Source organism: Hirundo rustica, chromosome 1, assembly GCF_015227805.2.
Source record: "Hirundo rustica isolate bHirRus1 chromosome 1, bHirRus1.pri.v3, whole genome shotgun sequence".
NCBI classification, from domain to species: Eukaryota; Metazoa; Chordata; class Aves; order Passeriformes; family Hirundinidae; genus Hirundo; species Hirundo rustica.
The window spans coordinates 75,551,318-75,566,952 of NC_053450.1; the positions used below are offsets into that span (position 1 = coordinate 75,551,318).

The 15,635-nt window shown below is 40.7% G+C and overlaps 1 protein-coding gene across 1 annotated transcript in view; it reads left to right on the forward strand.

Moving 5' to 3' along the window:
* The window catches only part of TRIO (trio Rho guanine nucleotide exchange factor), a 243,428-nt gene extending 236,138 nt beyond the window's left edge, over positions 1-7,290 (forward strand). Inside the window, exons 53-57 of the mRNA XM_040074368.2 lie at positions 355-476; positions 2,756-2,834; positions 3,451-3,651; positions 4,088-4,226; positions 5,736-7,290. Of these exons, the coding sequence (XP_039930302.1) occupies positions 355-476; positions 2,756-2,834; positions 3,451-3,651; positions 4,088-4,226; positions 5,736-6,278 (1,084 nt within the window). The 3' untranslated portion in view covers positions 6,279-7,290. The remainder of the gene's footprint in view (positions 1-354; positions 477-2,755; positions 2,835-3,450; positions 3,652-4,087; positions 4,227-5,735) is intronic.
* Positions 7,291-15,635: the final 8,345 nt, after the last annotated feature.

Consider the following 15,635-nt stretch of genomic DNA (forward strand, 5'->3'; position numbering starts at 1 on the left):
CAATATGCCTTCCAAAAACTTGAAGTAGGTAAAGGAAGCAGGAAGAAACAGGGGAAGCATTTGATTATTTTCAACAGTAGAGCCTGAGACATGGTGAGACAGTGTCAATCAGGATGTTTTTCTAGTAATCTGTAGGACTTTCCAAGATACTGGATGTACACAAAGTGCTCAGGTTCTGGTATACACTTCTGATATGGCAGGGCAGGGTTAGTAATGTTAGTAATGTTCTTCCAGAGATAGACAAGGGCTGGAGAACGAGAAGTATAAACAAAATCAACCTAACTTTGTCTGATTTTCATAGCCTAAGTTCTGTGAAGTTACTGTAAAGTAAACAGCTGCCGTTGTGTTTTGCAGTGACTTGGGAGAGGCGTCGCTGAAAATCGTTGGTGTCACTGCGGAAGACGATGGTATCTACACGTGCATAGCTGCAAACGACATGGGTTCGGTTTCATCCTCCGCCAGTCTACGAGTTTTAGGTAGGCCTGTCTCTGCCTTCTTCTAAAGCCTGCTTACAGTCAAAGTGCCTGGTACCCATACAACAGTAAAAAGAAAAGCTCAGCTCCTGGGCACCCCTTTGTTAAAGGAGTATTGATAACGAGCCTTTTTACCTGTAATATATTGCCTGTTTTAGCAAGAATAGATGCAGTTTTAGGATGATTAGAGGTTCATACACACATTCCACAGTACTGTCAACATGCATTCACTTCACCAGTTCTAGTTCATACACACAGTCTTGGTTTGAAAAGACAGGTATCTGCTAGGGAGAGGCAGGGCCTCTCTAGGAATGGGGAATTCCAATCCCTTCTCTCCAAGTTATTATAATTTAGAAGATTAAAAAGGCTTTTCAGTCAGAGCTATGGGGAAAGGAATAACAGTCCTTTACTAGTAAATATAACAGGACAAACAAACAACAACAGCAATAATAATAATAATAAACAGAACCAAGAACCCCGAGGGTCTTTGTCTCACAAGCCCTGGGCAGTCTGATCTCTTTGGACCCCAAGAGCGCCAAGCTGAAATGGTGGAAAAACTCCGAGGCTGATGACTGGAAAGGGTGTGTTTCTCGGCAGGCAGGGGGGTGTCCCGGCAGGCGAAGTGAGCAGTGCTGAAGAAGCCACTACGGCTGGACCAGGGTTTGACCCAGCTCCAGCAGGGCAGGCGAGGAGCTCTGAATTCCTGGGGGCTCCAGCAGATGATAGAATTCCCAGGACCGGACCCTCTGTTAACAGTGGACTCCTCCTCACGCAGCCAGCAGTCACCCACCCATCCTCTCCAAAACTGAGAGCAGAAGAGAACCACCCTCAGCTCCTGGAGCCCCCGAGCCTTTCCCTCCCCTCCAAACTAAGTGATTTACTTCTTTGTGTGGGTCAAATACCCTTTAACATCAGTATTTAGTCTCTTAGCAACTTATGGGGGGGAAAAATTCTATAGGAAAACTTAACCCCCAACACACACTGATAAAATCATATTTTATCATCCACATTCTTAGATTAGTCTCAATTAATGTTACTATTAATTTCTAAAGTGTACAAATAAGAAAACAGTAGCATTGCTTTGTAATTTTTTTTTCTCCTTTGCTTGAATTGTAAAGCCACAATGTTTAGGAGAACATAGAACTAGTTCTTATCTTTGCATCATTGATCTACAGTTAAACTATTTCAGTACCTGAAGCAAGGCAACCTGAATGTTTGTGAGGAATGAAAAGGAAACGTGCAAAGATGAAAAAATGCCTGTGTTCTGGGGGCAGACAGCAAGGAGAAAAAAGATTTTTACTTGATATGTGTGATGACGTTGTGATAAGTTTTGGTGTGTGTTTGTGCAGTCACTTACCCTTCTCCTAAGTGTGCATAATTCTCCATTTTTAGAAATAGGGAAAAATATACTCAGCAGTATCACAGATTTTCTTACAAGGCTGTTCATAACAATTGATGCCATCTGGGTCCTTAAGTCTATTGTGAGGTCCATATATTTTTTCACTGGTGAGAATTAATTCATAGATTTTAGTACAATGGCTCTGTCTCAAACATGAAGTGTCTCAGCCAGTATGGGGATTTATCCCCATATAGGGTTGTCCCAAACCTCTTTAAAATGCAGTCTTTCTTTGCTTTTTTTTCAAAGAGCTTTGCTGTTTTCCTGGAATTTTAAACCAGACTGTGAAAGATGTGTCCCTTCCAAATCTCACCTGAAATTTTGGGTGTTTAGTGGTGCCACTTTGAGCTCCACCTATTGGTAGCCAGTAAGTGCCTTACTGACAACATATTGAGGTGGTGATTACTTCAGGCACTTCCTGCTCACTGACCCAAGACTGTAGCTAAGCCCTTGCTTGAGTGTGTTTTAATATAAAAGAGGCTGAAAGGGAAAATTGAGTCTTTATACTAGTACTTCCTGAAAAATAAGAGTTGCTTTCTAATGTAGCTGCTACACTGCCTGGCCATTTTTTTTTTTCCAGTAGCAGGTGTATTATGGATTATGAGATATAATGTAAGATACCTTTTCTTTTTATTGTTTCCCTCAGCTTGCTAAGGTTACTCTTTCCTGTACAGACAGTTCCCACTGTAACCTGAATTGTTTCCATTATAGAATTTGGTCTACTGCATTGGCTGGGCTGCCTTGGTGTAGAACCTAGTTTGTCTTACTGCCACCTTGTGTGTCATATGGGGATGAATAAGATGGGGTGATTCCCCTCACAGCCAAGGAATCTGAGTATATTAAATCTTGGACATACTGTCCTTCTCTTTTTTGTTTGTTTGTTTAGGTCCTGGAAGTGATGGGATCATGGTAATCTGGAAAGACAACTTTGATTCCCACTATAGTGAAGTGGCTGAGCTTGGCAGGTGCGTTCTGTATGCTGATCTCCAAAGCTGTCTGTGTCAAAATACTGACTTCTGTTTCACAAATTAAATTCTCCTTGATAAATACTTTTAAGTATGAGCCTGAAAGGCCAGAATTTTGTTGGATTAAATAGAAGTGAGGAAGCAAAAATTTAACCAGCACTAGATGGCACTGCATAAACAGAATGCAGTTAGGCTAAAGTGGTATCATTGATGAAGGGGTTTATTTAAGCATGGCTTGCAGTGACTGACACGGCTTCTGTAGTGAAGTTCTCCTAAAGCTTCTTATTTAGGGAATGAAAACTACAGAGAAAAGAAGTCTGAAAATGGGCAAAATAATGTAGATTATACAGTTGTCCAACTTAATGATGACCTTTGAAAGCTGGTTATTGCTCTGACAAGTTGTCTGCAAGTGTGATATAACAGATCTCTGTCAAGTTTCCACAGATACAATTTGCAGTAGATGCATGCACTGAAAAGTCTCGTGCCCAGAACCTTCTCTGTAAGGATAACTTATTAGAGATCTAAAATTACATCTCTTGGAGTATCGTTTTCAAGTAAAAGTATGTCCTTATTGCATCTCTTGGTAAATTCTTTCCTTTCATCATTTGCATTCCAGGGGCAGATTTTCTGTCGTTAAGAAGTGTGACCAGAAGGGAACCAAGCGAGCAGTAGCCACTAAGTTTGTGAATAAGAAGTTGATGAAGCGAGACCAGGTTACCCATGAACTTGGAGTCATGCAGAATCTCCAGCATCCCCAGCTCATTGGCCTTCTCGATACCTTTGAGACCTCCACCAACTACATACTAGTATTAGAAATGTATGTGGACTCTTAAATTATCTGTAAAATGCTTTTTTACAGCTGACTTTCTGGAGCATTTATGGTAGTTTATGAATAAGAAGCTTTAAAATTTCATAGCAGTTTGGAAGCACCTAAGTAAAATACTGCAGTTGTCTAATGCTGTTACTAAAATGTTGAGTTTAATACTCAGAAGGGTACAAATAAAGATATTAAACTGACAAGTGGATGATTATCTTAGTCTGAAGGTTCAACAGTATTTTTGTATCAAATGGCTGCAAAAGTGAATTAGGAATGTAGCTTAATGTGAAATCTCCTCTTCATACCCTTAGTCCTCTGTCTTGTAAGCTTTGCAGGCTACAGTTACTGCTGTAGTCTGTTGTCTCTTAGTTTTGGGGTTTTTTTTCAGTTCTGATGCATGGATTAATCCAAAATACAACCTTTGTAATTCTCATAGGGCTGACCAGGGTCGCCTTCTAGACTACGTTGTGCGATGGGGAAACCTCACAGAAGGGAAGATCAGACTGTACCTGGGAGAGATTCTGGAAGCTGTGCAGTATCTTCATAACTGCAGAATAGTACATTTGGACCTAAAGGTGAGGTGTTAGTGGGATTATGGGCAGTGTGCATCATTCCAGGCATAAAAATCTCCCTCTTCTAGAAAACTTGCAGCTGGGAACATAGAACTGTGAAACGCTTTGAGAGTCGTGAAGGATATGACTTGGGGCTCCATTCCCAAATGCTGTAGATCACTCATAGCCAACAAAGCAGAAACTTTCAATTCCCCTTGCTTTCTCCTTGCAGCTTGCTTGCCCTGTGTGGCTCTTTGTACTGGGAATAATTGCTAATAGGAAGTTTTGCCTGATTATTTATTTATTTATATACTTTCTGGTAAATTTGCAGCAAAAATACATTTCTTTCTCAAGAAGCATAGAGTTTATTGTGAAAGAGACTGCTTTTCCTCTTTTGCTGCAAAAATGTTTCTAATCTTTGCACTTGGAGGGCTGTGATATCTGCCTGAATGGTGCCTCTTTGGGCCTTTGTTCTTCCATTTGTGTGTTACTTGAGCCACAAGGGTTTGATGCATTCTAGTAAAAAAAACAAACTATGTAAGGTCTTAATGTAAATATTGATTAAAAACTTACTCTTTATACTTCCTTTTTTCACCTGTACATGAATAATAATTTTAGCATTGACAAGTTATCTTTGTAGGCAGGGTCTCTAGCCAAATGGGGTCATGGTGAGAAAAAGCAAAAAGCCTGAGCCTCGTTCCTCCATATACTTCTGTTTTCCAAACAGAACCAGTTTTGAGACTTCATGCTATTAACTTTTTCGTGGTGTGCTATACAGAGTTCACCAGTACTTTTTCTGGTCTCACATACAGATGAACTTATTAAAAACTAGTTGTAGGTAAGTTGCTCTTTGCAGAGATGCAGCAACAGTAGCTTTAGAAATAAAACTGTAGAAATAATTCCACTTTCAGTTCACCAATAATGGGGCAGTTCTCTAGAAGTCATGTTCATCCAACAGGATCTTCTGCTTCCATAGTCTCCTAACAGAGCTTGTCTTCCATCTGTACAGCTGCATTACATGAAAGAGTTGTCAAATAAAGCTGGATTCTGTTGAAAGCATCATGCAAATATCTACAGAGTCTTCCAGTCTTTAAATGCAAGGGTTTTGTTGTCTCTGTCATAAAACAAATGGAGCAGTTGCTTTATTCACCCTCTATTTTTAATTGCCGTTCCTTAAGCTTAAGTTTTAAAACGTAGTTCCTGTGAAGCTTTGTAAAGCTGCTGTCATGAACAACTGAAATATTAACTGACAGAACTGTATTTCCTGCAAAAAACATAGTGCCAACAGCTAAAGCACATTAATTGCATGTTGCAGTAGGCAAGAACCCGCCTGCTGGTTGGTCTGGGGTAGCCTTGTTAAGCCTGCCTCAGAGCTTTGCTGAGCTGGCCTTCTGCAGTGATCCTTACAAAGTGCAGCTACTTATGTTCTAGAGCTGACCACACTGGCTGGGAAGGAGTTAAGTTGGAGCATTAAACGTGCGTTAGACTCACTCGAAAAAAGACATTTTAACTTTTTCTTTTTATGTTTTCTAGCCTGAAAATATTTTGGTGGACCAGAGTTCCACTAAACCAACAATAAAACTGGCTGACTTTGGAGATGCAGTCCAGCTCAATACCACGTATTATATCCACCAGTTACTTGGAAACCCAGAGTTTGCAGCTCCTGAAATTATTCTTGGAAATCCTGTTTCACTCACTTCAGATGTTTGGAGCATTGGAGTGCTCACTTATGTCCTTCTTAGTGGCGTCTCTCCTTTCCTGGATGAAAGTGTAGAGGAAACTTGCCTGAATATTTGCCGCTTAGACTTTAGTTTCCCAGATGACTACTTCAAAGGAGTTAGCCAGAAGGCCAAAGATTTTGTATGCTTCCTACTTCAGGATGACCCAGCTAAGCGTCCCTCGGCTGCACTGGCCCTCCAGGAGCAATGGCTGCAGCTGGGGAATAGCAAAAGTGATGACAGCATTGATATATCCAGATTGACTTCGTTCATTGAGCGGCGAAAACACCAGAATGATGTTCGACCCATCCGTAGCATTAAAAACTTCTTACAGAGCAGGCTCTTGCCAAGAGTTTGACCTTGCTTGAAGTTCTTTCTCATTCTCTTTCACCTGCCAATTAATCAGACTGGAGATGGACTCCTCCTGCCAATCAATCAGACTGGAGATAGACTCCTTCTGCCAATCAGCTGTTGACTTGAATTTTGAGGAAAGCAAACCCCAAGCCAACCAGCTGCTAGTGAATGTTCGTGTGCAAATGCATTCCACAGGGACCCACGCAGGGCGGCGCGGGGGACTGGAGATGCAGACTTCACAGGGGTGGAGGACAATAGCACTGTACTCAGCAAAAAGCAGTCACAAGCGATACAGCAACAGTATTTTATTCAGGTTTCTGCAAAAAAAAAAAAAAAAAAAGTTTTTTTAATAAACGAGTTGAATTTTGCAAGTGAACTTAGCTACCGTTTTCAAGATTTATTCAAGAAAGAAATGCCTATGTTTAAAGCACTGGTGTTAAACAAAAATCAGATCATGCCTGGAGAAGACTCACTAAAATGGCTGCCCATTGGTACGGCCTCCATTTATAACATCTGGTTTTCACTTGGTCCTAGAGCTTTCCAGTTGCCTCGCCTGTATGTATCTCACGTAGCAGTGCACTGAGATCAGACTCTGCTTTTAAGTGCATCCAACCTCAAAAGATTTTGCATACAAATAGAATGGATTGTTTTGCTCTGATAAAATGTAGGCCTTACTTGTATATAGACTGTTACCTGCCTTCGGTCTGTAATTTTTTTCCCCCTCCTCTTATCCTTTTTCCCCCCTCCTTCCTAAATGGTGGTATACCACTGTGCGGGTCTTCAGTTTGGGTCAGTAGTCACTGTCCCCCTAGAAAAGAACTTCGGGTTGGTGCCCAGCTTGCTGACCCAATTGTCAAGCAGTATACAGCAGGATGAAATACTGTAAATGCACTCATTTGGGATTTTGTTTTCTTTCATATCATGTGCAATGTTGTGGCTTTAACATTTTATGCAACTATTTATGAGGACCTCTGTTGTAACTGTAATAAATATATAGAAAAAGCACATACTTAGTACGGTGAGCTTTATGGTTTTGTTTGTGTGATTGGGGGTTCTGGGTGGGCATGGGCGGGTGTGTTGTACCACACTGTCATTATTAGTTTAAGATGAGGGTTAGCATAGAATTCAGTCAAGACTCTAGTCAGTTTTTAGGATTGTTAAAAAGAAAAACATTGAAGAGAGAGAGAGAGAGAGAGAGTCATATCCCAAATGTCAAGCTGGTTAAGAAGTAGTGACACTTTTTAAAATTTATTATTATATTTAAAAAGCCAAAGTCTGACTTTCCCCAAATCAGTCTCAAACACTTAACTGCTTTTTAAGAATTTTCAAATCTGGAGTTTTTTTACTTCTTTCTGTGAAATGAACAAATTACTCTTGTGGTCTTTGGTGAAGAATACATTTGGAAAGTAGCAGTCAGATGAGGAGAATTGGACCTGTAATGTAATTGTCTTGGTAACTGTTTTTAAGGTTGAAGTAATATTAGTGTGAGATATTTAAAAAGACAGAGATGGTTTTCTGTGCATCACTGAGTTCATGTGGGTGTGTTGTCATCTATGTTTGCGTGAAATGCCATGTTTAAGGAAACCAAGCTGACATGCCACAAAAGTTAGTATATGGGTGTTAAGCCATAACCTAGCTTAGGTTAGTTTTGAGCTTTGTGGCTTCCACTGTATCCTATTTATTATTTTTTTTCCTTTTTTTGTTTTGTTTTGTTTTGTTTTTTGGGGTTTTTTGGGTTTTTTGTAAAGTTGTACAGAAACTTTTTAAAAGAAAACAACTGACTTTGAAACTGGATATGTATTCATACCAACCTCATATCATTATGTTTGTGTATTATTTTCCTTTATTGTTTTAGTTAATTTTTTTGCTTTATTTTGCATGTATATTTCTTTGTACAGTGATGTTACATGTTTACACAGTATGACATGATGTAAATATTTTATTTTGCCATCAGTTATTTTGAAAAAATTAAACATATTTGACATAATTGTCTGATCTCTTGCTTTAAGGAGTTTGACAGTTTAGGTTTGGCTATATTTTAATTTGGCTCTGTATTTTAAAAAAAAGTATGTTACTTTATTGCCATAAAATTCATTTTAAATTGCAATGATGTATTTTTCCTTCATGCCTTACAAAATAATATTTGCCTTTGCTCTAAGTGTTGAGTGCTTTGTAGTGTCGTGAATGCTTTTATATAAAACATGCGTAATTCTCTAACTGTGGAAATGTATTATGGTCTTTATTAGCTAGTAAATTTTGACCAGTAGAGTCTTCTACCAGATGTTCCCAGTTAAAGACCAAAGGATCATATTTCAGTTTAGTATTAAGCCAGGGAACAGATTTCCCACAACTTTTAGGCATTCCAGTTTCATTATAAAGAAAAGTTACTTTCAAGCATAAAGATTTGGGATTTGCAACTAAACTCATAAAGCAGAAAAGTTTCTCATCGTGTATATTTATCTTCCTCCCTTTTCTGCTATCAGTAACCATTTACAGTTCAAAATTAAGTGAAAGGTCAGGGAATAATACAGAATGTTTGTGTTTATTGCTGTTTTGTATACAGGATTGTTACTGTTTTTTCCTGCTCTTTTCTGCTATTCCCTGTCAGGTGATAAAACAGTCCCTTTATTACTTACTGGGAGAGACAACTGAGAGAGACATTTTACATACAGAAAGACAGAGGATATTCAGGAAGGACCTGTTCACAAGGATGAGCCCCTGGAAGCTTTTTCCATGACAGGGAGGTAGATGTCTATATGCTTTGAGGAATGACTCTTGCCTGAAAATGTACTAAGATAGGGATTAGTTACCCAAGAAAAATAATGCGCTTGTAGGTGTTTCAAATAGCAGAGATGGATTCTTTAGGTCATATCTAAACAGGAGAATGCTCTTTCTGGTACTCTCCATGAGCCTCTTTCTTGGGAAAGCTAACATATTTCAACAGAGTGGAGTTTTGCACAAAACCCTGCAGCTTGGTGCAAGAGCTTCCAGCTGCACAAAGCCTGAATGATGACTTTGAGCTTCAAATCATCTATTTGTAAACCTATTGAAATGCTTTGAAGAGATCATATTAAGGTCCTTTTGTTTTGCCAGGTTGTATTGTTGAGGCTGCAAATGCCGGTTGGACTTGGTTGGGGGGCAAGGCTCAAGTGGTTGTTGACCATCCTGCACACCACAAAGCAGCCCTGCAGGCTGATAGAGAGTTTAGACCAAAAACATGGGTCAGAGCAGCTGGTGTGAGGCTCTGATGTGGGAATATTCTAGAGCATAGGGAATGGCAGTCAGTGTCACAGCTGAAAAGGGGGGAAATAGCCAGGGATATTTAAGAGAAGACGCTTGCATGTTTCTTCTTGATAACATACCCCAATCACTTCTTACTGATAGTTTAAGAAGAGAAGTTGCCAGACTTTAAAGTCTCGGTGCATGAGTTAGTACTTTTAAAGCTGAGTTTGGGAGCCCCATTCTTCATTGCATGTGTAATAAACACTGATTAACTCGAAGGCCATTGTGTAACTGCTAAGCACAAAACCTGACTAGATAACATTTCCATGATCAGGAAAGCAACCTACATTGTCTTCCTAATGGGCGGAGGCCTAACACATACCTGCCTATGCTCCTGTTGAATGCAAATCATTCTCAGATGGGGACTATTAATGTGTTGATAAATAGAAGAAAAATTAATTGACTTTTTCTTACTCCAAATCCAAAAGTATGATCAGGCCAGGGCACAACAGAGATCCTTCAGGCTGACACACTTTATATACCTTTTCCATGTATGAGTAGACTCAGTGTGGCGGTGTTACTAATGTCTGTGCTATAGGCATTCAGGTGCACGTGGAGGTGGGTAGAATCAAGGAAGACCAAGTTTCTGTATTTGTTTAAATGAGCTCCAGGTACTGTGATGCTTTTGTCAGAGCCACTGCTTTATCCCTCAGGCAAACAACTTCTGAATTTCTTTCTCTCCTAAAATTAAACCTTGATGAGGGTTATATTGGAGAGTAACAGACAGGTTTTCCATCTAGAGTTGCTGCTTCCAGTATTTTTTGCACATTCATATCACCTCAGGCTGTCAGAAGACAAAAGGCTCTTTCTGTGTGCATTCTAATGCAGGAGCATGATGATCTCTCTGTTCTCTTTCCTTCCTGGTAGGGAGATACCCAACACCCTGCTTCCCATGCCTGGTGGTCATCTCAGCATTTCCCAGGTTACTGCACTCAGTGGTCCTCAGTGCCACACCGTCACACTGAGCATCAGCACAGGAATGGCATCTTCCATTTCACTGACCTGCCACAGGGACCCTGAAGGATAGGAGCAGGAGAACATACTTCTCTCATTACATTATCCTTAAAACAGGAATGCTTCGGATCTCCTCTAAGTCAGTGCCCTTAGCCTTATCCAGAAGTCTTTGGGGAATGGGGCTGGAGGGGCACTTGGGGTTATTGAGTAGAGCCTGCTCTCACCCTAGGTAATGTTAGGAGAGCCAGCACCAGGCCTGCTAATCATAAACTCCCACCAGCCAATCTGTGCCTTCCAATAAAAGAAGAAGCCATTATCAACCAACCCTAGTACGAGAGGAGAGCACAAGCTTCCAGTTTTCTTCACTGGTTGTAGGTTAAAATGATGAAACAGGCTAGAGATACATTTGAGGTTTAATACATAGATTCTTTGAGCTCTCTACTGGAAAGATCCTTTCATGGTCTAATTGTCATGAGCAGTAATCTGAATGCTGCTTTTTTAATGAGCTTTTATCTTAATGTGCATTTTCTTGACTGCTGGAGGGACTTTTTATTGTTCAAGGAAATGTGAAGATGAGGTACTTGAGACTGCATCAGCTGCTGCTGCTAAAGCTTCAGATCTCCATGTTTATGCCTGTGGTAATATATTGGTTCTCAAGGTTCAAATTTTCTAAACAAAAATGTCTTCTATCCAAAGAAGGCAAATAGCTATGGAAAGGATGAAATCTTAAAACCAGAGCAACACTTAAATCTCTGCAGGCTGAATTTTCGGCTCCCAAATTATATTCTGTCCATTACCACCCCAGCGTATTCTCATCTATCTTACACAATGGTCTTCCTACAAAATTGTGACTTTGTGTCTCATGGAAGAAAAGTCCATTGAGATTTACTTAACACATAAATGTTGGTTTTGAATAGCACACAACTTGGTGTAGCAGCAAGTTATGAAGTTTAACTATATATTGTGCCAAGAACCCACTGACCTCTTCCTTTGATGTCTCTGAAGCTTTTAATAGACAGTTAATCCCCCCAACTTTCATGTCCTATCTTTGCTTTTATGACCTGCTACTTATTTTTCATTTGTTCATCTGTTTACCAAGCTGAAGAATAGCAGTCGGTTTATTGCTCATGAGGAAGAGGAGATGTTTCTCATCTTAATTGCCCTTCTGTGAACCTTTCCTAGGTCCAACTTCTATATTTTCTATGATGGGAGGAGGCAAACCTCATACAATATTTATGATACAGGTGCATATTAGCTTACACAGCTGGAAAATGGCATTTTGTTCTCTATTCTTTTCTAAAAATTCCAAGTGTTTGACTTCTTTTGAGCTGATACTTTGTAGAATAATAAATCCTGAGATCATGTTGCCAAGTTCTTCAGTTCTTCAGAGCTTCAGTGGTCCATGACCGTACGTGTAAATCTTGAATTCCCCCTTCAGCACATCCCCCATGAATAATAATTTTCTTTTGTTGAGCCACTTTATTTCCTAGACAAAGCTGAGGTATTACAGTTGCATTAAGGAGCAGTTCTTCTGATGGAACTGAGTACAGAGATCTCTTATATTAAACAAATAGAAGCTGACTACTGCTGGCTTTCTTTTCTGACTCGGATAGCCAGCCTAGCTCCCCTGACATTTTCCAAGTACTCCTTTTGCAGGACTTTCTTTGCCAGCTCCAGGAGCCATTTTTTCTTGTCCTGAGAGAGGGAAATGTAACCTGCCTTGGACTTGATTAATCTGAAACTCTGCCCCTTTCATATTGAATGGCAAACACTGATTTTAGTGACGCTAGCACCTCAGTTCAACAAAAGTATTCATTTGGGTCTCAAGCAGGAGGCTTGTTTCTCCAGGGAACTCACACATCAGGAGTATCTACAAATACTACTTGCAGAAATTTCACATTAAGCTTCCTGAAGACTCCACCGGCTGTAGTCAGCACCAGGAGTTCACTTGGCATACCCTGGACTCAGTCTCTGTGAGGGCTTGCAATCCTAAGGGTTACTTCCAAGGCTGAGGAAGAGCTGGCAGCAGCTGAACATTTGCCTTGTGCCACTGGGAATCTGTCTAATCACTTCTGGTCACTTAACATCACCTGTCTTGTCTGTCTTTACATGTCTTGCCTGTGTGTCGCTGAAGACCGTGCGATCCCTTGAGATGAATGGTTCTTCAAGCTCTCAGACTTTTCCCTTCAGTGTTGCCAAGATCCACTGAGTATTTGCAGAATGATGTCATTTAATTTGCCATCTCTCAAGACTGATGGTGAAAGAGTGCTTCCTTCTTTGGTGATGGAGTGTTCTCCTGGGCCTTGCAGGGTTCTGGACTCTTTGCTTGCCAGGAAAACTCAAATCTGGGAATCTGTGCTAGTCCCAGTTGTGCAGTTAATGCGGCCATTGCTGTGTTCTGATTTTGTTGGTGGTGTTGGCAGTTTTGGATGGTAGTGGACAGCCCTGGCTGATTCACAGATGGAAAAAGAATGTCATGATATATCAAGAAACATTAAGGGGAAGCTCTTTGTGGGTCTGATATTTCTGACTCTGATAGATTTTAGCTTGCTAGCAGCTGCTAACCTTTTCCCAAGGGAAAATTTCTTAAGGAAGCTTCTTCTCAAAACAATCTTGGCTAGCAATTATCCTTTCCCAAAACAATCTTCGTCCAGGTGGTGTTTTGCTGTTTCTCCAGTTTAACCAATGAGATTAGAGAGGTGTCATTCCTGTTCACCAATCATGTTAAGTCTGTATCAGGACACCTTAAAAAAGGTAGTAAGAATTAAACAATAAAGCTTTTCTGTATGCTTTGCCTTCTGAAATATTTGGAGTCTCCCGTCTTTCATGTCCTACAACAAAAGCTCTTAGGACAGGGCATCCTGAAGGTAACTTGAGTCCTACCAAAAAGTGCCTGAATATCAGAATTTCTCATTGCTCACGGAGTTTCATGGAGGCCTAAACTCATTTCTCCCAAGGTTCCTTCACAGAGAAAGGCAGGGTGTAAATCTGGTCATGGTCGCTGCCTTTACCCTGGCTGCTGATTGTGAGTGACAGCTCGGAATTGTTCATTGCTTTTCAGACTTGCTTGCAAAAACCATGAAGCTTGTTACTGTACTTCATCCCACAGCTCAGGTGGGTAATGGTTCGCCAGTCTAAAATGAGTCTGGTTGTTTTTTGTCTTTTTGGATTAAGTAGTGATTTTTGTAAGAGGACATGATTTTTCACTTAATATCCAGCCGCCCATTTCCTTTTCAAGACATCTACCTGTTTAATAGTCTATTATTTTTAAAAAATTAAATGTTATATTCTCTATTTAATGAAGTCTGGGTATAGTATAAGTAATTTGATATGTGACACAGTACAAGGTTGCAACGTAGGGGTCAGCATCTCTGCTGGGGAAGTTATCTGTTTGTGGTAAGAGGCTCTGTTTTCTTTCATCCCACTCTGTAGGGAATTTTTAAGTATGAAAATCCTAGCTGAATTCCTATTACACTGGCAGTGGTGATATGGATGAGGCCATCATCTGTAACAGCTTCAAGTTTCTCAAACATTTTTATCTTTCAGGAGCATGAGAGAGATTCAAGTCTATTAACTGTTCTTTCTAATGTTTTCTTCTTCCAGGTAACTTATTGGGGGGTGAGGTTAAAAGCTTATGTTGGGACAATGCTGTGTGTTGTGTCTGCCAGGACCCAAAAAATTACAGTAATTGTTTTCCGTCTAGCACATTCCTGTGGCCGAGGGCTTGCTTTGTAACTCACACAAAATGTTATTATGCTGAAAATTAAACCTTTCAGGGCAGTCTTCATACGTGCTGATTGCCAAAACTAAATGATCCGATGGTGTGACTCTGGGGAAGTAGTCTCACTGGTTATCTGGCAGTTCCATGGCTTGCAGCAAGACTGTCAAGGTAAATCCACAACCTTTGCTGAGAGCACTCTTTGCTGCAGCTCAGGCAACAGCAGTGAAACATGTCCTTGTGCTCGTGATTTGCAAAGTCCCTACTGGGAGCTGCATTTGCACAAAGGCACTACTGTGTTCCTTGGATTCCACGTCTGATGGGTCTGTTGCTGCTCAGTTAAAGTCCAAGATACACGTTCAGTTCCTCTGTGAATGTGTGTGGTGCTGCCTGGATTCATCACACAGTGTGGGGCAGGTATGGGAGCACCCACAAGGGAAAAGAAAACCGGACACTCCCTCACGCGCTTTGAGACGTGTTCTCCATCTGTGGCTGTTTCTCCAGCTATCCTCCTTCTGGCAGACCATCGTATGTGAGATAAGAAAGGAAATAACGGCCACAGTGCCAAAATCCTTTGGCACACGTGGATAATGATGTGCTGTAAGAAAGAGTGGCAGCTGCAGTGCAGTGCATGCATGCTGCAAAGACTTTAAAAATATGTACACATGTGGAAAAGGGTATGGATTTCTTCAAGATACGTTGACTGCACATATAATTCTTGGTGGTTCTTTTTTCTGAGTTTTGGGGGTTGCAAACTAATGTCATGGATGAAATGCTATTTTCCCTTTGCTTTCTCTGTAAGTAGACATATAGCAGTGATGAAGAGTGGAATAGGTAGGTAGTTATACGCACAAAGAAATCCTCATTTCTTAGGATCTGCCTCAGAGTTGAATTATGGGAAATAATTCTCATAATTGGTGGTGTTTCATGGGAAAGAAATTAAAAGCTTTTTCACGATCTGAGTTAGTCATGATAACAGCAAGACATGGGAACAGCGTCAGCTTCTTCTGCATGATCTCTTGGAGAAGGCAGGGGTTCTACCTCCAATTCACAACATGTGGCAATTCAGAAAGTGCTCAAGAAGGCCAAGACAGATGGGGACTGGGGAGAAATAAGCGAGAGACAGCAGGCAAACACAGAAAGGAGGTGAGTACACGTGTCTTTCTAGGATGACACTAGGAGTAGAAGGAGGCACAGGCAACACTGGACGTTAACTGTGCATCTGATCCCTGCCACTGTCTCGGAATCTGGCCAAGGGAAGAATGGTGCACCTACAGAAACCGTGGCATGGTAGCCTGCGCATTGTCTGCTTTTTGATATGGAACTTTGCAGCAAATGTCTAATTTACTTACTGTCTTTTTCTCTGCACTGACACAGTGCTGTTTCCTACCTCTTTGTACTGGTTGA